Source organism: Manacus vitellinus, unplaced genomic scaffold (assembly GCF_001715985.3).
Source record: "Manacus vitellinus isolate BGI_N305 unplaced genomic scaffold, ASM171598v3 scaffold_66_pilon, whole genome shotgun sequence".
Taxonomy (NCBI): domain Eukaryota; kingdom Metazoa; phylum Chordata; class Aves; order Passeriformes; family Pipridae; genus Manacus; species Manacus vitellinus.
In genome coordinates, this window is record NW_021940729.1 from 1,214,561 (window position 1) to 1,240,131 (window position 25,571).

General features: G+C 41.4%; 1 protein-coding gene across 1 annotated transcript in view; it reads left to right on the forward strand.

Moving 5' to 3' along the window:
• Window positions 1-25,571, forward strand: part of SCUBE1 (signal peptide, CUB domain and EGF like domain containing 1) — a 175,581-nt gene that overhangs the window by 35,829 nt on the left and 114,181 nt on the right. The window contains exon 4 of the mRNA XM_018083692.2: window positions 8,364-8,498. Within this exon, the coding sequence (XP_017939181.2) occupies window positions 8,364-8,498 (135 nt within the window). The remainder of the gene's footprint in view (window positions 1-8,363; window positions 8,499-25,571) is intronic.

Sequence of the window (25,571 nt, forward strand, 5' to 3'; positions counted from 1 at the left end):
AGTCATTTAGGGCTTGTTGTTCAAGATGCTGAGCACTCTGGTCCCAGTGCACCAAAACTTCTGTGCTCACACCAGATATCAGTCATGGTATTTGCTGCCTGTGCTTTAGTAGGCCTGAGATGGTCTGTATGTCACCAAGGTGTTATTTAGTACTTACAGAAATCTTTGAAACTCCCTCTATGAGCATCTTAGGCAAGTCTGAGAGGCTTGATTTTACTCACTTATTAAAAATAACTGGATGAACTCCTGTGAGCTGTAAATTCTGAGTGAACCACTGGCTTGGGTGGTTTGAAAGAAAATGAAAACTCATTCTTGTGCTCTGGAATGACATGAATATCCCAGATATGAACTGACTTTTGCTTTGATTATTTCAATTCGAAGTCAGAACTCAAAGAACTCTAGAAAGCTGAGCTTCAATTAGAAAGATTCCAACAAATGGCCAGTTTGTCCCTTCACACAGGCTACATGTCCATTTATGTGTTCCCAAGTGCTGGGGAAAAGAATATGCAGCTCTGGTGAATTTTATAGGGAAGGTGGAGTTAAGGTAGTTGTTTGTTTTGATTTATTTTGGGTTCTTTGTTTGTGTTGGCTTTGCACTACCAAGCCAACCCCAAACTTATTAAATTCATTCCTGCTTTACATAATTATGATGTTCCTGAAGTCAGGTTTTTTGACTGCTGTTGTTTTTTGTTGATAATTCCTGGCACTTAAGTTTGTTTTCAGGCATTTCTGTCCAGAGAAATCAGAGGAAATATTTGTTCTAAATACTGGTGTTTGTGTTGCTCGTGTTCAAGAGAGTGGAAATGCTGAACTTGTTTCATAATACGACCATTTGCCCAAACATTTTGTGCCAAATGAACCCTTCGTTCACTGAAACTATTCAGAAACTGAGGCTGTGTTTATAAAATCCTTTCCACCAGTGGAGGTGCTTTCAGGAAAATTGTTTTGATATGACCTACAGGAATAATTTTATCACTTGCAAAACATTTGCAGCACTTTTCTGTTCCCCAGAAGTTTAATGACTAGATATGTGTGTAAGTCAATGTACCTGAATGAGCCAATATTTTTCAACTTCTGCTGTAATTCTCATTTCAGTGTGTTGAAGGTTGTGCTTCAGACTCTCCCATTTCTTCCAGTTTTAATGGACTTCAAGTATTAGAGTGAATACTTCAAGTATTCACCATATGGAGAGTGAGAATCTGAGAGTCCCCTACCTGTGTTACTGGTAGATAGGAAAGAAAATCATTAATCCAGCCATTTTCTTGGCTTTTATTACCAGAGCTCAGAATAAAGTGCTTCATGTTGCATAGACCTGGAAAATATTCCCAACCTGAGATGAAAATACTGTTTCACTTTTCATGTCAAATTTTATATTTTGCTTGACCCGTGGCAAAATAATTTTTTTTTCATTTTTGCAAGAAAAAACCCTCAAAATAACAATAAATAAAATTTTTAAAAAGGCAGTTTTGAGTTAACCCAAATCGAATTTTCCTAATCCTGGCAGGGTCTATAAGTAGATGTAAAAGGAAGCAGGTATAAGCAATAATTAACGTGGAAGAAGAATAGAGAGTATTGCTTCAGTTGAGCCTGCAGCAGGTAATGATATCCAGGGACAAGACAAAGCAAGAGACATGATGATAATAAACTGCATAATTTACTTAACTTGTCTCAAATTTTTCCTTCAGTTGATGGAGACTGCTGCTTGTTTGTGTCTGTAATTAACTCCCCTCCAGTAGTTCATGGAGTATTGTTGATCCAGCATTTGCCACTTGGAATGAGAGGATAGAAGATGTCACTTTAAGGGACTTCTTGGGCTTTTATTTTGGAAGTGCCAAAAGCTGTGAAAAAAAGGTTTTGGTGGCTTGGGAGGGCAGAGAGTGGTGCCCAGTTGTTTAAGGAAGGAATAAACAAATATTGTCAAGAGACTTGAACTCGGTGTAGCACATGCAGCAGAGTTAAGCTGTTGCATTAAATGCATATTTCCTGTGCCCTACACAGCAAAAAAAAAAGTCCTTTACCAGCCACATTTACACTGTGTTTGTGTAGTGTGAAATGTAAGGAATTCCTCTGTGTGTCACAAAATAGCTGCAGAAGTGATTTGAAGCATCCTTTTCAGGCAAACAAGAAGCCCAGTCGGTGGGTGTTGTGGTGGTGGGGGTTTGTAGCCCATTAAAAGACAGAATTATTCTCCAGGGCAGATGATGGCCATCATTTTAGGTGTTGGATCCTTGTAGATAAGAAAACAGTGGTTCTAGGGGTCAGTTCATTGATCATTTTAGAATTATTTTAGTATTCATCACCCAAGAGCATTCTTCATGCTTCCCTTCTGTAAAATATGCTTCGTTTTTTGGGGAAAGGTAATTTTTCACCCTTTGGGGGTTTTTTGCTGTTTTGGGGTTTTTTTTAAATGTTCAGTAAACATTCATTACTGTAGGATGTGTTCTTTGCAAGTGGAGCTTTTCTCAGCAGGGGCTCTAATGAATATTTCTGCAGCTGTGGCAATGAGTGAAGCATTGGATTCAAGGCTGTTCTTTTTCTGTTTCTTCACCAGATTTTTCAGTTTCTTGAAGGAGGGGCCAGAACGTAGAATTCTAACCTCAAATAGTGCAAATAGTAGAAAATTGGGGCCCAGCTTTTAAATTTTGGGTGAAGGCTGCTTTCAGATCTGCTGGAGAATAGAAATACTGTGCACACAGGTAGTGATGTCTCTCTCTTCTGGTGTTCCTCTCTGTGTGCTCATATGAAGTTTGGCTACAAGAGATGGTTTAGCAGTTCAAATAGCAATGATTCTCGTTTCCATGGCCCCCTCAGTCCTTCCCTGCCTTCCCAGCATGTCAGCACTTGTATGAGCATTCCAGCAGGAGCACCTGCCTGCAGCCTCTAATCTGATACCACTTGCTCTACTCCTACATGCCAGATTTACTCCTTGGGCTTCCATGGCTATCATGAGATCACATCTTCCAAGACACCCACTCCAACAGAGCATCATGGTACTTGGAGGAGTAGAGGAGTGAAAAGAATGTGTTCCAAATGTTGCTGTCATTGAAGGTTAACTCCTAGAAAAGAGCACTTTTCGTTTTAAGCGTGACGTACTGAGGTCATTTGAATTGTTTCTGTGATTATCTTGTTTGTGTACTGCTGTGCTTCAGGGCTCAGAGTAGATGAGAGAGACAGTACGAGGCTGAGGGGGATTTGTAAGATCAAGAAAGATGCAGAAAAGGCAAGTAGTGAATGAATATTTACTGTTTCTCACAATAATGGAGTTTGGGGGCCTTCACTCAGACTGTGAAGCAGCATGTTTGAAATAACCAAAAGCATGTCTTCTTGATATAACTCGTAATTAAATTGCAGAAGTCAGTGCCCCATCATGTTGGGTTCATTAGAGACTAGAGAAGTTCACCCAGGAAAGGTCCAGCAGGGCAATGGTCTGGCAAGTGATTTAGGAAAGTTCACAGGTATGTGATTGCTGAAACTTGGGAGAACATGTCTGCAATGGTTCTGTCCCATCTCCACAGTCTTCTCTTGAGTATCAGCTACAGGACAGTGTCAGAGATGCTGGGCTACATGTTATTTTGGTATAACTATGATTGTAGTAAATCCAGGAATGTGATTTTTTTTTTAAATGAGATTTTCAACCAGCTTTCTGACTTGAAATATTCAGAATATAATGGTTTTAAAATCTCAGAATCAGGCACTTATATTGTCTGAGTTTTAGTTGCTAATCATTTCCCCTACAAATGCAAAATATCCCAAGTGATGTTTTGTTGCTGACATTTGAGGGAAAGTCTGTAGTGCTGCTGTCAGTGGTTCATCTCTCAGTCATGGTGTTCTGCACTGGTAAAATAGGCATCTTAGAGAGCTCTTCCAAAAGTGTCAAAGAGTAGCTTAGAGGGAAAAAAATAGCAGGATCAGCTCCCTGGATCGTGAGTCAAAGTCCTGTTTTTAGAAGTCTTGATGCTGCAGTAAATACATTGTGCTCTGGTTCCCAAATGCTTTGGAGACTTTGAAGGTGAGACTCAGATTTCTCAGGGGCTTAAGTGTTGCTGAAGATGCTGACATGGAAGGAAAGTGTCAGCAGGAAGGAAGAGAAGAACCTGGGAGGAAGTGAACAGACAGACTGTTCTTGGCATTGGCTCTCTGTAGGGTTTCCTTTTCTGTGTCTTCCTGCTGGTGGTTTTGGTTTCAGGTCCCCTCAGCAGACCTTTCCCCCTCTGTGGTGTCCAGGTAGGACACTGTCACAAGAGCTTCTTCAGGCCAAATGCTGTGGGGAGCTCTGCTCCACACCAGGGTGAAGCACCAGTGAAGCTGGTTTGGAAAGTTCATCAGATAAATGAAATGAGAAACTGAAAACATTTGTTTATTTATTAAATGAATCATTCTTCTTTATCAGCTGTGATATTTCCTACCCTTTGATACTGATCTAGAGGATCTCACCTGGGTACAGAGCACAGGTTTGATTAGGTGAGGGCAGTGGGCCAAAAAGCTAGAGGTCTTATGCAAATTCAGATCTGCATTAATTTGCATAATGCTTCTGATCTATGGATCTAGCTATGTATTTATGCATATATACATCCATTATCTGTCTCCTTTGAAAGATACTTCTCCTTTCCCAGCCTCTCCCTGAGCTGGCTCTTCCTCTGTTCCTCTTTGTCCTGGGTGATGCTTGGCCACTGAATCCAGGCCCTCACCTCCCTGGAAACACAGATTTGTCACTGTGGTCTAAATTCTGTATAAGCAGTTCTGATTCTTGTGCTGGGTGTCATCTGAGCTATTTATTTCTAATTCAGAGCTGTGGGAAATGAGTGATTTCTGGAGGATTGTCTTTGGCAAAGGTAATCCCAGGGCAGCCCTTTGTGATGGGCATTACAGGGAATGGCTTGAGGACATTTATTCGCTTCCTCCTAGTTTTTCATCCTCTTTTTGAGGATGAGGGTTGGAGCAGCCATGTGGAATAACCACCTGAGCTCTGCTTAGGTGAGAATCTTTTTCCATCCTTTTGTGAGTCTGAGGTTTGTTGAAATCTCCCACCATGGGATCATCAGGAGGATTTTGAGACTCAGCTCTCCTGTAAGCAGTGGATGATGTACTGCAGGAATCACACTTGGGGGTGAAGCCAAGCTGAACCTTTGTCAGATAAGTAGCCTAGGGAATGGATTTGACTTTCCATACACCAGTTTAGAGGACTGGAACCCTGCCCCTGCTGCCTTGAGGCTGCCATCCTCAGGGAGACAGTCTGGTCCTGAATGGTCAGTGGTAGCTGATTTTGTGCAAAAGGTTATGAAAGAAGACACACTGTTTGTTCTAGGGAAAAAATAAAAAAAGAATCCTTTTTATTATGAGTAGAGTAATAGAGCAAGTGAGCTTTGTATTTGTGCTCAATCAGTTTAAAATTTTTAAAGGCTTAAAGGTTTTTAAAATGGGTTTTTAAAATAGGTTTAGTTTGGGCTTGAAGTAGATTCACTTGTTTGAGCGAAGGGATTTTATCCCATAAATTACTTTTTTCATGTGTCCAGAGTTAGGCCCTGGAGTGCAGGTCTCCAGCAGGTGTAAAGTGTCAACCAGGGTGGCAACAATCAAAGCTCCTAAGAATCCACCCTCAGTTTTTTCAAAACACTCAACAGCCATGTTTGACATGTAGAACCACCAAAACTGGATCTAGAAGAGCTTTATTGAAAACCTGGCTACTTATTTTGGTGCTTGTGTGGAACTTAATCTCTAGAAAATCTGGTCCAAAATTCAATGCACTGTTGATGTTTACAGGTTCAGTTGGGTAACTTGATCTGACTTGAGTGAAATTGCACAATAAAAGAAAGGAAAAGCCACTTTGGCAGCTCTTTCTTTTGTGAGCTTTGAAAAAAATCAGAAACATGAAGGAATTATTTCTACAGATCTACCAAAGCTTGAGCTTCTTGGAGTTGATGGGGTTCTCTCTTCTAGCTTCAGAACACCATTTCACCCTATTCACTAAATTGAGTTACTAATAAACTGATCATAAAGTGACTTCATTGGAAAGACAGTTTAGCAGTAAATAATTCAATAAATATTTTCCAGGCATTGATGTCCAGTAGATTGCTTGGTATGGTGGATAAAAAGCACCTTTTAAGAACTGTAGTGATAAAAAGTGCTCCAAAAAACCTGACCTAGAAGAACTGAGGCCTGAGAAGAGAAAATATTAATCCTGCACTGTCAAACCAAGATCCACTGGAAGGCATGTAGTATGGAGATAGGGATATAGTAGTCCTAAATCCAGCTGTGCCCTTTCTTCAAGTCCTTCTCTTCAAAAATGCATATTAAAATAATTTTGAGTCAAGTAATTGAAAACAATTGGCAGAAATTCCTCATAGTAAAGCTTTTTAAAAGAGTTTCAATTGTAATAATTTTATTCCAGCATATGGATTTGGGGCTTGGTGGTAAATTGAGCTGTCTCTTTATGGAAGTGGTAAATCCACCAGCATTTGCTATCAAGAGCAGAAAAAAAAATGTTTATAAATCATTGCATTTGTTTCAGATTATTCATTAGAGCTGGAAGGCAATTGTTCGAGTTATTTGTGATATTATAAACAGAGCTCTGGGAAGGCCTCGTACTTTGTAGCATAAATTTGGGGGTTTGTACATGTACCAGCTGAGACTTCTTCCTCCAGTAAGTGTTCAGCTGATCTTCCAGAGAGGAGAATCCAGATCCCAGCATGCTGTTTTGAAGGGAGCAGGTTTGAGTGGCACTGAGAGGGCAGCAGGGCTGGGAAGGCAGAGGAAGGCTCTAATGGGAGCACTTATTTATCTTTCCTTCTTGTGCAGCAGTAGGCAAGGAAAGTCTTCACTTCTCCTTTTCCTGTGCACTCCCAAGCTCTCTGATGGGGGTTATGAAAACGTTCACTTCTGGAAAAGAGTGAGAACTGAGGGCAGGGGGGATTTTGATACAGAAAATTTGAGGCAGTAGTGCTTAACATTTCCTGGTCAGTAAAAAAACGATGACTGTCTGCACACTTGCATTGTAGTTCAAGACAGAAGGAGCCTGCCTGGTTTCCCTGGGTACTGTAATTACCCTGGAGCTTTTTTTCTCTGTGAGAAAGAGCTCTGATTTGTGTCACATGAAGTGCAGGCAGCACCCCAGCACAAATAACAGGCAAGGGGCTGGAACTCACTGGCGTTCCTGCATTAGTTGCTGGCAGACTTTTTGCAGCCTTTCAGAGCTTCCTGGCCCTGCCTGCAAAAGTACCAGCAAACCAGCTTGGTTTTACCTTAGTGTGTTGTGGCCAGTCCTGGAGGAATTAATTTCTGCTGCAGCTGTGCCAGCTCTTTTGAGGTTTTGGGTGTCGTGAACCATTTACCTTTGTTGTGGGTTTTTTGCCCCCTCCAAAAAACAAAATGAAAGCAAAACGCACACCAGCTCAATTGCTGGCATGTTGGCACATACTGTGAAATAACTAAATGGCTGAAGAGTCCTCATTTAAAAAAAAAAAAAAAAAAAAAAGGAAAACATGAAATTTTCGAGTGGCAAGTTGCTCTTAAAAAAAAAAAAAACAAACAAAAAACCAAACAAAACCAAACAAATGAACAAACAAAAAACAAATGAACGAAAAACCCCCAGAAAACAGATATGATTCACTGCTATGAGCAAAACAGGAGAGTTGCAAGGTTGAATGTGGGTCAGGTATCTCTTAGTGGCAGTGGTTTTCCAATGCTGGAGCACATGTCTCTGTTCAACACACCACCATAAAAACTGTTATGCCAAAGAGAAGTGATGGGGGATAGGCAGAGACCCTCAAAACAGCCAGTAGCTAATGCTGCCTTTGTGGTTTTATATATTTGCCTATTAAAAGGACAATACAGACATGGAACATTTAGATTTAAGCAGCCTTCTTTTCATTAAACAACATTAAACAAACTGACAAAGTAGGGGGTTATGACTCCAGTAATTGAAACATGCTGTTCTCTTCAAGAACAGGACTCTATAAAGACTCTTTTCACCCAGTAATGCCCTTTGTGTTTGCCTGCTACCCCTGCTAAAAATTACTGTAGTCCTGAAGTATGTCTTTCCAAGTGGAGTGGGAATGACAGAGTGCAACACCACACTTGGCAGATGGGGTCACAGCCTTTTTAGGACCTTAATGTTCATCGTGCATTGGAAATCAATTTGCAGCTCGGAATACACGGAGATGTAGCTGGACTCCCCTCCCCACTGTTTGGTTTTTTATGTTAACTTTAAGCCTGGGATGCAGGAAAAATAATTAGGTGGGATAATTTGGATTAACTGATGGCATTTGGGTAGTTTCCATTAGCCTTTTTATGGCTTCCTTGCTCCTCCAGGTGTGTATTCTGAATCTGTAGGTTATCTTGAGTTTCTTTTTCCTTCTCTCTTCTAGATGTTGACGAGTGTCTGGATAACAATGGAGGGTGCCAGCAGATCTGTGTAAATACCATGGGCAGCTATGAATGTCAGTGCAAAGAGGGCTTTTTTCTGAGTGATAACCAGCACACCTGCATCCATCGCTCCATTGGTAAGTTCTCGGCGTGTAAACTCTGTGTTCAGTCAGAAATGCTAAAACAGTTTGAGTTCTGTTGGTTTGGTTCTGTTTTTTTTAATCCCCAGAGCTCCCAAAATCACTCTCCTGGTTGGTTGGATTGATTGATTCCTCTGCTACTCAAGCTTGTAGCAGAGCCATAAATAAGACGATGGAAAAGGCTTTAGTTTGACACAGAAATTATGCTTGGTCTGCACAGCAGACTCTTTGGGCAGGCAGAGACAGATGTTCAGATTTCCAGGAGTTAAAAATCTCCCGTCTGTTTGCGTAGCAGTTCACCTGTCTTTCAGCAGGGAAAGCATGGCATCCTAAATCCAAATGAAACTTCTGGAAATGATAAAGGTTATGTGGGGGTTTTTTGCCAGTTGTGTAACTCGTTGCTTCATTGCAGACAGGTCATGGCTGATCTTGTATTGACACAGCACTTTTCTTTGGTTCAGTACCCTGGCCTAGGGTGGGTTAGAAAACTGTTTCTCTGTTGCCTGTGCACTAGTGGGAGAAATAAGGAATCCCTACAAAACTGGGATCCTTGTCTGCTGCTGGTTTTGGCCAGAACAAGCAGCTCTCCCTTTTCTATAGATGTCAGACATGGAAGACAAGTTTGAGTGGAAAGGGAGAAAAGAAAACAACATAGCTATAAATCTTTGCAATTAAGTGGACTCCTTCTGTGTTCATTCAGACTTCTGTGACCCTGGCAGCAATGGGAATATATTCCAGCAAACTCATTTCCCAGTAGGCAATACAGGATGACAAAGTAGCGAGATGAGACTGGTGATCAACAATGTAAGCATGCTGTAAATTCCAGCAAGCCACACAAACGGTTCTGAGCTGTTTCAAGGGACTAAAATGAACCAGAAAACCCTACTTGAACACAGGGTATGAATTTAGTCACTCTGTGGACAAGAAATCTCAGAAATGTAAATGTATTTCTGGCACTGTGTGTCTGCTTGCACAGAATTGCAAGGACAGGTAGTAATTTGGATGTTCAGAATTGTGAATCCCTGGGATACACTCACAAGTCCACTTTTTAGCATGATTATTAAGTTTTAAGCAGTTGAGGTGTTTTGCTTATGACAAGAATATGCAGTTAAGCTCCATCAACCAGAGCATTTTAAGGGTTGTTATCTAATAAGCTTTTAGTCATTCTTTTCAACATAAATTTCTGTCCAGTGTAAAGTAACCCCGACACAAAGATAGCCAACAAAGCAAGGAATGGTAGCTGGGGGCTTAATGAAAACCAGTTGAAGAGTATTGTGATACAATCATTATTTCAATTTGCACATTATAAAAATTCCCAGCTGTAGTAAAAAAGAATTTAGTTATCTGAGATGGAAACTAATTAAATAAATGAAAAATGAGACTCTAAAGGCAAAAGTTTATTCTTTGTTGAGGGAAAAGGGTAAGTTTTTATGGCAAGGAGGATTCCTGGTTTGCCCCAGGGACTGGGAGAGTGGATTTGAAGGCTGACTGCTGTGTGCACATAATAAATATGCATGGGAAAATATATTTGTGCTATCTCGTTTACGAAGAAAATGTCATGTAAGGCATGGATGTTTAATTTGAAGCAACACCTTAAAGTTATTTTAGATCGGAAAAAAAACCCCAAGCAAACTACCAAACAGACTAGTGGGGATTGCAAAGTGTTTTATGAACAAATGGCTTGTAGCTTTTCAGAAGTAAAGTGTCAATTTACAGTGACAGCAAACATTGCACTGTAGTGATCCCCCCCAGCAACACATCAGGTGGGTGTGCTGGAGGCAGGAACTGAGATGAAATGATCTCCTTCACTTGTCAGAGGTGACTGAACTGCAAATAGTAAACAGACACGGTGAGAAAGCAAGTGGCTTTTTTCGTATCTGTGTTTGCTTATTTTTGTATGTCTCACTTGTAAACGCTGCTGCAGGAGCTGTTGGAACACAAAAATACACATCAACGTGTTTGGTTGTGCTTGTACCTCTGTTGGTGGACAAGGCTGGGGTGGACAAAGGCAGAGCACACAGCCAGCACTGCAGTCCACACACAAAGGCCTCGACCTGCCAAAGCCCTTCAGCAGGTCTGAGGGGGGAACACATCCCTTTTTGCACTAACCAGGCAAAAGAATGGTGTCTTCTGATATGAGGTGCCCTCCCTAAAATTGGTGGCTGCTGTGGGAATTGTCTCAGCCCCCAGAGCCGCCCTGTGCCCCATGGGTTTCGGGGTGTCTTGTGGGGTGCTCCCACCCACAGCTGTGGTTAAAAGCCACGTTGGGGTTCATGATAGGACATTGTGGACAAAAAGGATTAATGATCCACAGAGAAATACTAATTTTATACCAGTGGCAGGCCAGGCTGACATTAAAGTCAGAGCAAACCCTCATGTCCCAGCTTTTGCTTTGTTTCACTGTCTTTCTACTGATTTCCTATGTTTAGTCTCAGTACCTTTGGGGAGGATGCTGTGCCCACTACAACTTGCCTCATTTATTTTTGCATAAAACTTAATTTCCCTTTGCTGAGTCAGAGTTTGCTCACAGTAATGATGGCAACACCAGGGAGAGAGACTGGGAGGTTGAATAGATTGTGAAAGATATGGAGAATTTAACAGTTGTTTATCTTTGTACATCTTAATTGCAATACTAGGTGTGAATTATACCAGAGACAGGGTTGTGTTTTCCATGTGACTTAGAAAGAAAGCAGAATAAAACAGCTGTTACTGTATCATCTCCAGCTCCAGAGGGAGCATGTGTTTAATAAATGTGGAGATTAGGATCCTGCACTACAGCTGTGACTGAGTCAGGTGAGTGGGTTACAGCACATTTTCCCTTAATTTGATGATAAGCCAAAAGCCCTAATTCAGCAAAGCCTCAGGGCACATCCTTAACTTCCTAATGTTAGCAAAGTTGGTTTTAAAAATCTGAATTGGGCTTAAGGAGTAGCAAAATAGACAGAGTTTAGCTCTATGTCTGTATCTCCAGTGAGGTTCAGAGTGATCACATCCTTCTGGAGTTCTGTGGCTGGGAAGGCCTCTGTCACTTCACATTCCATGCCCTGAATGTCCACCTCAAGCATGAGATATATTGTGTCTGCTCATCATTCACTGGCAGTGTTTTTATACAGCTGGTACCAAACTGGACAGGAAGGTGCAATTCTGACTGGTGAGAAGAGGTGGAGAAGTGCTGGGTTGTAAGGCTTGAATTAAGGTGGACTCATCCAGTGGTGGAAAAGCCCTTTACACAGTTGTCACTGTCATTTTCAAGCCTGTTACAGACCCATTTGGCAAGGAAATGCTTTTTCACTTTCCCTTATCCCGTTAGCCCTCTGTTCTTAGCAGAGTTAGGGAATTTGACATACAGTCGAATTTTACCACAACTTAGCAAATTACTGTGCTGCAAACAGAGTCTCAAAACCAGCTTGTCTCTTTTCTGCCACTAAAAGTGTGTCAGTGTAATCCCAGAGGAAAGGGGAACATGCTAAACCACATTGCCTGGCATTTGTCATGGGCTAAGGGGCATTATGAAATGGGTTACCTTGCTTGTGCTGATGCACAGAGGCTTGTTAAACTTGATTATGTGTTAAACCCTTGTTAATTTTACAGTAGTAGCACACGAATCCTTTGGTCAGCTGACTTCAAACTACAGGGTTTCTTCTGGTCCTGAGGATTATAAAGCCACCTTTGTTCAATTTTTTTCCTGCCTATTTTCCATGATTTATTTTTGTTCTTTACCTGTCTTAGTGCAGTGTGATTTTTCTGGTGGCACAGTAATGTGTTGGGACTCACTGGGAGGAATCATGGTCCCCAGTCAGTGCAGGAAGGGAAGGGATAGAGCTGGAATTCTGGGATTCTTTATTCCCATCTCTGGTGCTGATCCCCTGTGAGACTCTGGGCAAGAAGGTTATTGTGACTCAGAACTTCTGCAAAGCACTTTAGAGGACAGAGGTGTATTTTCTACAGAAAGCATAATAATCTATTCACATTTAGATCCACGTGGAAGGGTGACTTTAAATAATTAAGTGTTGCCAGCACTATTCCAGACTTTATGAAGTACAAGGTTTCTCATCTCAACTATGAAAGCTCTTTCATAATGATGTAACCAGTTGAATTACTCCATTACTTGAACATATATCACCACAGGTACCCTGAGTACAGGCATCCCACAGAAAAATCCTATTTGTCTTTTCTAATTGGAGTCCTAATGTGATTGTAAAGGAGAGGAATATATGTAAAGCAAATTTTAAGGAAATCAATCCACGTGCTTTTAGATAATATAATAAGAAAACCTTTCAGGCTGCATAAGTTTTATCTGGACAAACATACTGTGATCTTGGAAGCTTTTTCCTAAACCTACACACAGTATGACCTAAGTGTAATAGAAACTTGTCTGTTTATACATTCCCATAGTACATTTAGAATAAAAAGTTCAATTTATTATCTTTCACAGAATATATGATACATATATATATATATATGCACACTATTTTAAGTCTCACTGTGCCCTGTTAGAAATGTATAACCTTTTAAAACTCTGTAGAACCCAGAAAAATTGCTGTACTTCAGTTTCTGGGATTCTTACTCACTCCAGCAGCCTGTGTGAAGACACCTCAGTTATCTTTCTTCATTCCTCTGGAATGGGAGGAGGTTTTAATTTGCCTGGAGGGAAGATGCAACAGATGAAAATACCTGAGCTCCCTCCCCTTGTTTGTGAATGACTTATCAGGACTAGGACTAGTAAAGTTACACTGGTGCAAAACTATTTGCAGTGTCATCTGATTTGGGTTCAGCTGTGAGGGGAAGCAGCAATGATCATAGAATCATAACAACATTATTAGTTTGGGGCTAGATATGAGATTAAATAGTCTGATGGAGTCATAGAACAGCCCAGGCTGGAAAGGACTTCCAACCTTCTGTGGGAAAGGGAGCCTAGGTGAGAATATCAAGTGCTCTGTCTGGTCACATCTTGTAAACCACCATCACTGGGGACCCTACTATGCCCCCGAGGATGTTGTTACACTGAAAGGTTGTTCTCATTGTAAAAATCACCTTTCTTAATGTCAAGATAAAACCTCTGCCCGTGCAACTTGTACCCGTTGCCCTTTATCTTTTCTCTCCTTCCATCCTCTTCATAGCCACCCTCTAAGCACTAGTCAGATAAAACTGAGTCTATCCAAATTAAACTGCAAAAGCAGAGTTTTAAGTATCAAAATTGTCAGTAAGTTTTTTGGTTTTGGGGGTTTTTTGTTTGGTTTTGGTTTGGTTTGGCTTTTTTGTTCTTGTTGTTTTTTTTCCCTCAGCTTTTCTCTTTAAGGCCTTCAATAAATGTCAGCTTAAATGGTGACTGCTTAGGCTGGCACAGAATTGGAGGCAGTGGCACGTCACTTTTGGCTCACAAAAATTCTGAATGCATCTGAGACCTGAGGCTGCAATCTTTCTTTTGTAGGTGAGAAAACTGAGGTGTAAATATGACAGTATTTTCTAAGACTGTGTTGGGACTGCAGGACAGATTCCCTGTAGCTGCACTCCTGTTGCTCAGAGCAGCCCAGGTGGAAACCAGGATGTGAGGAAATGTTATGTGATGAAATGAAGAGAGAGTTTCAGTATATCCAAGTTGCAGAGTTAAATACAGCCCAGTAAAGTTGGTTGCTGGCCTCAGTTGAGTTCCTAGGGACCAATTCAGCCCCATATCACAGTTACACTCAGCAAAATGTGATGAATCCTCTAAACACTCTACCTTAGTTTTGTAGCTAACTTGCCTTCTGAAAGAAAAATCTTGTGTTTGAAAAGTTTCTTGGACTTTGAATTAGTTTTAATTCAGAAGGAAAACCAAGTTTTGTTGAGTAGCCAATACCTGTTGTTGCTTTGCTTCATCTGGGATTGAATGTAGCAGTAAACCAAACCAGTCAGCAGGGCACAACAGTGGGGAGTTCATTGAAACTCAAAGGAGAAATTTCCCAACACTCAGGAACAGCAGCAGATTGCCAGATTTTTGCCAAGAAATCTGGGATTGAATTCCAGGAGTGTTGTGCAGAAGCTGTCCTGTAACAGATACCAGATTTAATATTTTGAAAAGAAAACAGAACATACAATAATAGTAAAAAAACTAAAGCCTAGATGTACCAGGAAACATCACCTGGTAGGTAATCTAGAAGTCACATGCATATAGTGCTTGAACAGTAATAAAAGTGGAACATGACTAAGTGACAAACTAGGACATGCAGGTAATTTCTCAACAAGCAAGAATCTGAAATACTTTAATGGCTGTTGTTTCTGCATGGCTCCATTGCTATTGCCTTTTGCCATGGAAAGGATGAAGCTAAAGGGGGAAAATGAAGCTGGAGATGCAAGGAAGTATGTCTTGGAAAGAGCTGCAGCAGCCTGACAGCCAGGCAGCTTGTCAGGGGGAGCAGGGGGTTTGTGAGTCAGACCAAAAATCTCTCCACACTGTGTGACAGAAAGGGCAGTGACCAGTCTGGAGCTCAGCAGCTCCACTGGAAGTGCTGACAAGATGGAGAAGCTACACACACCAGTGGGAAAACACACTGGAAAGCAGTACATTAAAAAAAAAAAAAAAATAGAAAGAGAAAATACGCAAAGAGGTCTTTCACACTCAATCCTTCAACAGCATTGGAAGGGAACCAATGTTCTGTTCATACTGTCTGCTCTGGATATAGCAAGATTATAGCAAATAAAAGAACTGACGTGATTTTTAAAGGCCTCTCCAGCATCCAGTTGCCTGAAACATCAGGTGAGAAAGATCTGGGAAGAATATTAAGCCAGAGTGTAGTGGAGAAAAAGCTTACATTCACAGATGCACACAACAAATGGACTCTGTTTTAAGTAATACATTTAAGTAAATGTGGTGTATTTGTCATGATGTGTCTCTCTCTGAATTCAGGACCTGCTCTGAATACTGTGTAAGGATGCTCAGCATCTTCTGTAGTCACTGTGGGTCTCTCCATGTCTTTTTATTGTATTTTTTGCTCTGCAGAGAAATCGGGCACAGACCACGTTGCAGGCCCTGTTCCTCTTTTCTGCTCTTCTTTTGCAGACACGTGATCCAGCAGGAGCTCTATAGACTGATACCATGATGTGTTTTTGGGTATAAACCAGCAGAAATTGAATATATGAGTACCAAATACCTGTTCATTTATACTGTTAGCCTCCTGTATATGGTGTGCATTTCATGAGTTCTGTTAATTATTCAGTTCCATGTAATTATGTTTGAGGTTGCTCTGAGCTACTCTGAAATAATTTAGGAGTTAATGGCAATGAGAAGAAAGATGCTTGTATTTAATAGCTGTACATATTTTGAGCCTAAGAATACTTACATGCTTTGTTAAGCTTCATATCTTGGAAGTCACTGTGAATGCATTCATGGCAGGAACTTTGTGGTACCACTGTGAGATATTTTTAAGAGGGGGCACAAAGGGAGAAGGGAATGAGATAAAGGTATGTCAGGTAAACAGAAAAAAGGAGGAAGAGAACCAGCCAGCCAAGTGGGAATGAGGTGAAGTGCAAAAGAACAGATTGAAAATGAAAAGAAAGGTGAGAAGCAGCATGAGGCAAAAATCCATCCTTCTCTCTCCTTAATTCCATGGCTCACTCATGACATTTCTTTTCAGTATCTGCTCCCTTAGAGTTTCCTTTTCATTTGAGTAACTACTTTCCTGTATAAACCACAGTATAGTCATAGTAGCAGTGTCTTTGGAATCTTATTTTCTCCTCTCAGTGGAATGGATCAGGTACTGAGGTTGCAAAGTCGCCCTGCAATCATGCACAGGTCATCAGGATGACACCCCTGCAAGGGTTCAGCTCTTCAATTCTCCCAGGAGCCAAAAAATGCAGAAACGGAGGTGTTAAGTGGAACAGGGAGCTTTGTGTGCTGTTGGAGTTACTCTCTGAACTGTGTTCACCATTGATAAGAGCACTGAGCTCTGCAGCAAATCAATTAACCTGCATTTTGTGCACGATGCTGTAGTGGGACCGATCATTTTCAAAGGGCTGTGCCTGACTTATCAGCACTGAGAAGCTGCAGATAAAGCTTTCTTCTCTTGTTCCAACATAAAGCATTCACCTCTGAGTAAAAGCAACAGCACTTTTGGCCCCCTTTGATATGGAGCACCTCCTTTAAAAGTTCTTCTCTGTGTTTATAGCTCACTAAATCACTGCACATGCAATGTGAGCCCAGAGTATCCACTTTTGCTGCGAGCGTGGTGTTACATCGGTGATTTACCAGAGCTGGCAGATTTTCTGCCTACAGTTAACATGGGCTGAGGATAATATAATAGCTGCTATCTTCAATCCATATCAAACTGCAAAGTACCAGACAGGCCAAAAGTAAGAGCCTCCTTGCTAAAACATTAATTTTTGACAGAAATCCACATGATCAGGGTTGGCGTTTCAGTATTTAGCGTAATGAGAACTGGTTATTTAAAGTGACATTTCTTTGCGAGGCTACGAATGCCAAGATGGGGAAGCAGGGATGGGAACTGTTCTTCTGCTGTGTGTTTCTCATTCTGCCTGCTTCAGAAGTGAACTCCTAGTTATTTGCTTTTCTAATCACTAATTTGCTAGAGGATGTCGCAGGAGTCTCCAAAAACTACCTCAGGAGTATAAACCCCCTCTGAAACAGGAGCTGTTATTCCATGTACTCTGATTTATAAATATGGGAGGCAGAAAAGTTAAATAATTTGCCCAGAGTTACACAGGAAGGCTGCAGAAATCACAAGGACTTTCCAGAAAAGCTGTGAAGGGCTCATTTGACAGAGCATGCAGTTTAATGTGTTGATCTCACCAAATCTGTTTTGTTAAGCTGGGGACCTGTTTTTTATGTGTGCTCCTACTAGGAACAGAATGCAGATACCCTGAGCCCCCATTCTTTTGGGCTGTTATTTAATTCCCTTCTTTCATCCCTGGTGCACTTTAACATCAGTGATTGATGTACATGTTTAGAGGTCAAAGTGTAGCACAGGGAGCCGGGTGGGTAACGGTGCATTTTGCAAATCCTGTTCTCTCCCGCCTTTCCTTCCCACACTTTTTGTTCTTTTTGTTCTCCGTTGGCTCAGTGTTGTAAATTGAACAATTTCTGATGGTGCCAGGCAGCTTGACTTCGTACTGAGATTCAGGATGCCTGATGGGACTCTGCCCTGTGCCTTTGTGCTGGGAAGGGCAGCCAGACTGACACTGGAAATGGGGAGGTTCTGAAAAGTGAGGTGGCATCCAACCACCTGAACAAGTCGACAAGATGTTTCCAAGGTTATTTTTGACAGAAGTTTTTTCTTCCACTAAACCAAATTTAGTTCTCCCGAGTAGCTGATTTTCTTGGGAAAATAATAATTATATTTTTTTTTTAGAAAAAAATCATAGGAAAAAAAACCTCTGAAACATCTAGACCTGGAGGAATTGCCCTTGGCATTCCGTGGAAGTGGTGGTTAGGCAGCCCCTTGTGCCTCCACGGGTGGCTGTTGTATTGCTCTGCAGCACAAATATCCATGAACCCCAATAGCAGGAGGAGAGCAAGAAATAGCTCAGACATGAACCCTGATTTGCTGGGTGAAGGAGTGTCTTCCTGGGAGTGTCTCTGAATTGCCCCTTTCCCTTCCCAGGTGAAATATTTCAGAGGAAATATTCCATTGCAGGAAAAGGCCAAGCTAAACTAAAAAAAAAAGGGGGGGCTGCCAGCTCTGCCAAAGGGCAGCATTCAAGCTCTGTCTGCCTGCTCTTCTCCAGGACTGTGTTTCTGCTCCTCATCTCTCTAGGCAAAATGCTTTCAGAACGCCCTCTAAGCTTCCCAGGAAAAGCTATCATTTGGCTTAAGTGCTTACTTAATGGGTATTTAGTTACTCTGCTCTAATAGGAGTCTGAAAAACAGATCATTAAAAAAAAAACCAACCTGTAATGAGCTGTTTTAAAGCAGGATTTGTACTTTCCTAATCTGTGTCTCTCTCTTGAGTCCTGAGTAGTATGTTTACCTGGAGATTTGTTTTGAAAAGGCTTTCTGTGTAGATCCAAACATGACTTTGGAGCATTTGGCATTAGTTGAAAATACCTTGTGCTGTTCAGTCTTCTGAGAATTCCCAGAAAGAGATAGGGAGCTGTCATTCCTGTGCCCTCTCTCAGAGAAGCTGACCACTTCCTGGCCAAATGAACTCTGAATTAATCTGGTGGATTCCCTGGCAGGAGCTCACTGAAATGCTCCGTGGAACAGCCTCATGATAGAGCAAAAAGCCAGAAAAATTATAAAATCCGAAGAACACAGGCTGAAATACTCAGTAGTTAGATCCTTCAAAAGGATATAGAAGATCCTCCCTGGTGGGAGCAGGAGTGCTCTGTGGGTTTTGTGTTGTTCTTGTTAACTTCATGCAAGGGGGGCATTAGATGACTAAAGGAATTTTCCTGTTGTCCAGACTGTGGGTATGTATTTTAAGGCAGCTCTGAGTGTGAATGGTTCCACTTCTGAATGTCCATCAGAGTCCCTTCTCGCTCTTAGCTATCAAGTGCCCAAACCCAGAATATAAATAAATATATCTCCAAGTACTTCAAGTTTATTTATATGTCCTTTGGTTAAATGTTTTATAGGATTGTTTTGTTTCTTTTGTTTCCTCTAAAAACACCTGCAGAGCCCTCCATTTCCCTCTTAGTGTTTGTTATGACTCACTTCGTGGAGGTACTTCTGTGCTGAGCTATACAAAGCTGACCTGTCTCAAAAGCAACATTGTGGTCAGGAGTGTGGCTGTGTTGAATGACATCCCATTTTCCCTGTTTCGTATTTATTCTCTCTTTGGGCTTCCACAAGTCCTGTTTACAGGTAGAAACAGGATTTCCTTGCATGAGATCCAGAAAAACGTTGCCATTTTTTTCCTGCTTGCCTTGACCACCGACGAACGCTGCCCAAATTAAAATCCATGTTCACTGTTTAGCTGATGCTTTTCATCAAAGTGTAGAAATTAAAATCCATGTTCACTGTTTAGCTGATGCTTTTCATCACAGTGCAGAAATCAAATACAGCCACTTACCAAGAAGAATTCTATTTTTCCATGTTCCCCCATGCACAGCAATATTGACTACACTCTATTTAGTCTTCTGTTGACCTCTTGCAAACAGCCCATAGATTCCAAAGGATTTTCTCCACCTTTCTTTTCTTAGATCATTAAAGCCAGAAATGGCTACAAGCCAGATATGCTGCTGTGCTTATTCCCATATTTCCAATGTATCACCATCTTTGCTCATCCAGACCCTTCATCTCCTTGCTCCTTTTAGAAAGTGGAATACACAGGTGTACAGGTGGTGACTGGGATGAAATACTGCAGCACTGTTAGCCCATGGAATCTGTGGAGGCCTAAAGGCTGCTCCAGTCACTGCTGTAGTGTTCCCTCTGAAGTGGAGATGAGGTTCCTGCCTCATCAAACCGGTTCAGGCATCCACCAACTCCCAGCAGTCTCAGTAGAGTTTGAGCTGGCATCACGAGACTCTGAACATCTGCCAACAACAGAGATTGGATCAGAAGGTGAAGCAAATCATGATGATTTCTTTGGGGTTGCACCACTGTGCAGGTAGAGGAAATAGTGAATAACTGTGCTACAGTGGTAAATTTTCACTTTCTGTGGAAGACACTGGCAAGTCACTTCACTGAACTGTAGGAGAGAAGTGTCTCCAGGCCCCACGCAGAACTTTGGGAGGGTGAAAAGAAACTGCCAGCAAGAAACCAATATATAAGTGGATTAAAGCCAATTTAGTAGTGAAGGATATGCTTGCAGGGCAATTACAAAGCCTGCTGCTCCCATATGATTGTTGTGGTAATAAGAGGTAGGTAGCACTGAAGCAGAGCTGTAAAACAGGTGCTGAGATAACCACTTGGGCACAGAAGAGAGCCTGCCAATTTTAGAGTGAAGAAACTATTCTGCAGTGCCAAATAAGCCTCACTGTACAGAAAAAGAGCACTGATATGACAGCAACAGTGTGGTTTGTGTACACACTGGATGTTTCTCACCCTGAATGTGCCAGCAGAGCATTTAGACCTCTGAGAGAAGCAGGTTCTTCCACTTTCACACCACTACTGCCCTGTAAACATTTCATTCATTTCTGAAGTACAGCTTGCAGATTAGACTTCCACTCATTGTGTTGGTGATAGCATTTGGTCTTAAATGCCTAATAACATAGGACTGCTATTTCAGGTGCCTCCACATGAAATCTGATGCTGAGTGCCCCAGAAAAAAAAATTAACTGTTTGTGACAGGAATGGGATCAGATTTGCTGCTTTGTGGGAGATGTGTTTGCCTGCATGTGCTCACTGTGTGTCTGTGCTAGGTGCTGGTTTTAGCATTTGAACAGAGAGGCCAGAGGAGGAATGCAAACACTAGTGACAGTCAAAGCAGAAATTATAACTGTGCTTTAAAATGGTCCTTTTGGTAAAATTCTTGCTCTGATAATAAAGGATTTTGTTGCCTGAGGTAACGGGAAATTGTTTTTTGAATGCCCTGATGGTGCTGTCTGAGCAAACCTTGATAGCAGGTAACTTTTCTCAAATGGCAGTATATTCATCATCTCCATTCTGATCCATCCTTTCCGAGCACCTCTCAGTTCTCCCTGGCCTGGACCCTACCAGGTCACCTCCCAGACTGGGAATCACTCATCTCTCTCCCTTGTGCTCCCACCAAGTGTTATCATCACACTCTCCTGAACCCTGACATTTGATTTGTGTAAGCCAGGGTTGCTGCATGACTCAGGCTGACATTTTATTCAGATTCATCCTCTGAAGGAAGCTCAGGGAAAACACAGCAGTGTGTTTCCTTTCCACAGAGTGGCAAACTGTCTGACCATAAAAGCAACCCAGTAAAAAGTTGGGAAGTTTTTTCATGGCTAAATGGCCCCTTGGGGGTCAAACCTGTGTGGGGTTTGTGGGGTTTTTTTTTTTGCTCAGAAATCAATATGTTATCCCACCAGTTTATGTATATTTAAAATTTGTGTGTACAAATACAAATTCACGTTTTAAATACGCTTTCCTAAGCTGTCCTTGAATGTGGCTGCTGTGACCCCACTCCTTGCTTGTTATACCCAAGGGATGCAGCATTGATTTTGTTCTCTGGGTTTTGCTGGTTTTAATGAAAGCAAGGGAGAGGCTTGTGCCTACATTGCAATTTACTTTAATGTATGGGCAGTCTTTCAGACCTTTGTTATTGGGACTATTCATGTGCTTAAGTGTTTTGCTGGATTGGAGCCACAGAGCAGTTAGTGAATTAGTGCACATACCAGGGTATAGCATTCTATTTCTGCTTTCCAGACAAGTTTGCATTTCCAGTGTTTGTACAGGATATAAGGTGACCAGCAGCCTGTTTTCTTTATTTATGAAATTGTATGTCAAAAAATGGTTTGTCTTCTCAATAGTCAGTGTTTCTGCATCGCCTCCTGAAAGATGATCTTGCCCTTTTCTTCCCAACCAAACTCTGTTCCCTACAGAAGAAGTGTCTGTGGTGGCCACTGTTGCCATACTTCCTTCTCCCCCGTGAAAGTAGCATTGTATGAACAGGTTTTCCTCGTGGTGTGTCCCAGACGGTGTTGGAAACAAAATTTAGCTGCCAAACAATTGGAGTGATAGTGGCAACAGGTATCTGGTGCAGGCTGACAGAAGCTTTCTCTGAAAACATTTGCCTAATTCTGTGCTTCCAGCTTGGAGGGTGGGAGAGTAGTCGTGCATCCCTTTGGCAGATTTCTCCTTGGGAATGAAGTTTTGACAGTGGCATTTGTACTGGGGAAACACATGTTTCTGCACACTATTTCGTGGCATTCTGGGCCTTTTTCTGTCCTGCAGCATGAGAGCTGTTTGGTGGCATTAACTTTTCATTCCTGTGTGGACTAGTAGACCAGAAGTTATTTTAAGGCATTGGTATGTATTGTTTTCTCACAGTGCTGCTTCCAAGGTAGCTACCTGGTTTTTAGTAGAGCACCTTTCATCCTGAAGTATCCCAGGGTGCTTTAGGGACGTGGTCCTAGGACATTACGTTAGCCCATCACCTCTGGACAGAGATGCTGGAAGATAGGGACACTGTGGGATGTACATACATGGGTTTTACTGGAAACAAACTGTAATATTCACAGTAGTGATGAACACTGGTTTGCAGAGAAAGCAAAGTTGTGGTAGCTGCTGTGGAGGTAAAGAGAGGAAGACTGGAGTGGTAACTTTTAGCAAGGGATATTGTGACAGAAGAAATCTGGCAGTGTAGTAACTGTTGGCCAACAAGAATTACATGAATTTGGGAGTTGGACACAGTGATCCTGAGGGGTCTCTTACAAATAGAGATAAGTTATGATTCTGTGATTAAGGGAGTTATCAAAACCCAACACAAAGAGGAAGAACACCTCAGGAAGATATAACTCAGTTGGAATCAGAGAATGACAGAAAAGAATAGGATGAGTGATGTTAAAGAAATAGGGGTGTGGAAAGGAAGAATTCCAGATCCTTGCTTGAAAGTCTCCCTTACATTATCTTCCTTTTTCCTACATAAGAGGAGGCCACTGGTTCCACTGCTAACCCTGTGGGTGGGTGCATGTCCTTTATTCTGTACCCAGGGGCTCTGAACAGAAGTCCCACTGAGATGGGGCAATGAAGAGAGGTTCTGGGCAGGGTATGTTGGACTTAGGCAGCTGGACAACAGAGCCTTCCTTGCACTAGAAGGTACTTTAAAGAAAGTATATGCAATTTTTCTATTTCCAGGGACCTGCAAGATGTATCAGATTACTGTGGTGAGCTCTCCTACCTTCACTGGGATATAGGAGGCACTTAGCATCAACCTTTTGGGGTCCTTTCTGCCCCTGTTTTGTTCATCAGCCTCTGCATAGCAACCTGACTTCGATTTGTTGAGAGAGGAGGGGGATGAGTAGTTCAAACTTTTTCTTTGAAATTGCTGTAAAGAGCCTCAGTAAAAAGTAATTAGTGGTAAATGTGTTGTGTTGTGTACAGTACAGTGCTCTAGGTTTGGTTAGCTGCTGAAAAGTAAGTGGGAAGTGTGAAAGAAAACATTTCTGGGCACAGCAAAATATACTTACAAAAAATGTATTGTCACATGCTGATTCATAAAAGTGTATATCCCTTCACACAGCAGTTTCATTCTAAGAATCCTGCAGGTTTCTGAAGATGTGCTGATATTAAAGCTTGTAAAGAACAGCTGCTGATGTTTTGGGGTAGAGAGGAGCTGCTCTCTGACACAGTGTAAGCACAGTAAAATATTTATATAATCATCAGTCTCTGCATTGGATGGGTCATTTGATCTGATTATTGCTCCTCATGGTGTCAGCAGTGGGCATCAGGTGACAGTATCTGTACAACCAGCACAGATCCCTGGCTGACACAACCGGTGCCCTTCGGGTCTGAGTCTCTGGTTGTAAGTAAATGGATTCATTCCGAGATGCTCTGAGGGAAAAGGACTCACTCCTGCTTTCAAACTATGGAAAACACAGTCATGCTGCCTTTAACTCTTCCTGCTAGAAGAGTACAGTGGCTGTGTGTAGCACCCTCCTGTGGTGTCTTGTGGCTTTTACTGCTTACTTTCATTTTCTTCTCTGCTGTGTCTTTACCAAATTTAGTGTCTTGGTACTGACTCACAGGTTGCAGCCGAGGCTGAGGGCAGCAGGGTGTACCACAATGAGCAATTCCTGGGATACCACCAGCTTTCCTTGTGGCTCTTATCCTTATTTCTGGATACTACCACATCCTTTTCCAATTTTGCCTGACATCAGAATTGGAAAAATGGTTTCTGAATGTATTTAGTGTCGTGTTAAGAACGTAATTGAAAGAAGGAGTATTATGAAAGGCAGGCATAGTGTGAATAAGCGCCCTTCATCACATCTCTCAAAATTCCTCATTCTTATTTGGTGGTAGCATCCCTTTTCCTCCCTTAGTGACCCTCGTTGGAGCAAGAAATTGTTAGTCATGCTGAAGTAAGTATGAAGTCTCCATGTGGAAACATTCACCTGAGTGGTTCAGTTCAAGAGCCGAACTTCAGGTTTCCAGTGTAGTTCAAGCAGCCTCAGTCTGCTGTGATGCTACTCCAAACATTTTACTGTATCCTAATCACCTTCATCCATAAGCACTGCAATATTACTCTGCATCACCAATAGAAAGTATTTCTGTTGCATTTGTCTTGTTTGTGTTTTCATGTTTTCCACATGATCCGTGCACAGGATCTCATGATTCATTTCCCCTTCTTCTATTCACCTCCAGGAAAGATGTGTCTCTGCCATAAACTTAACTTCACCTCAAAATTACACCTCTATAAAGAAGTTCCTTTTTTATTTTTTTTTATTTTTTATTTTTTCTCCTTCTTTTTAATGACTAAAGGTCTGCTGCCTCCACAGTAAATCAGACACTATTCCGTGTGGGTTTGGAAAACAGCCATACCGAAATTAGGTTGAACTGATACGTTTTAGACTCTTATCTGTTGCTCCTTTTGTATGATATTAAATTGCTGTTACATGTCTCTGTAGAAACAAGAATGGTTAGGTGGGTGATGGAAGAAAGGCTGACAGAAAAGCACTAATTAAATACTGTTTTGCAAAGCCCTCATTGAAATTCATAGCTTGGTACCTTTGGGGACTTGAAAGCAGGGGAGATGGAAAGATTTCAATTAAAAAGGTATTTGTATGGTGCTTTGTGAAGCCAATCATTGCCTTTTTAATATAAAGCATGTAAGTGCCTAATACGCTTTACAAACATCAAATATTGTGCCTTGAAACAATGAGTGTCTTAATAGGTCTCAGAGCAAGATACTTTGAAATAAAATAAAAATCCCACAGACCTAAAATTTAATTCAAATGAAGGCTCTGGGTTGTTTTTTTAGCACAAATGCAATCTCATGTAGTTTCTGTATTGATTGACTGATTAGAAAATTTGAAAGGAAAAATCTACTTGCAAAAAGAAATACTGTGTTTTTAATGACTAAATTAGTTAGTTGTGTTTAGCTACCGTTGTAGTTGCCACTTAGAGATTTTTAATGCACATAATGATTATATTATTCTTGCAAAGCTTTTAGATTTTTTTTTTTTATTATTTTTTTTATTGCAGGGACTTTTCTTGCATGAACCCCT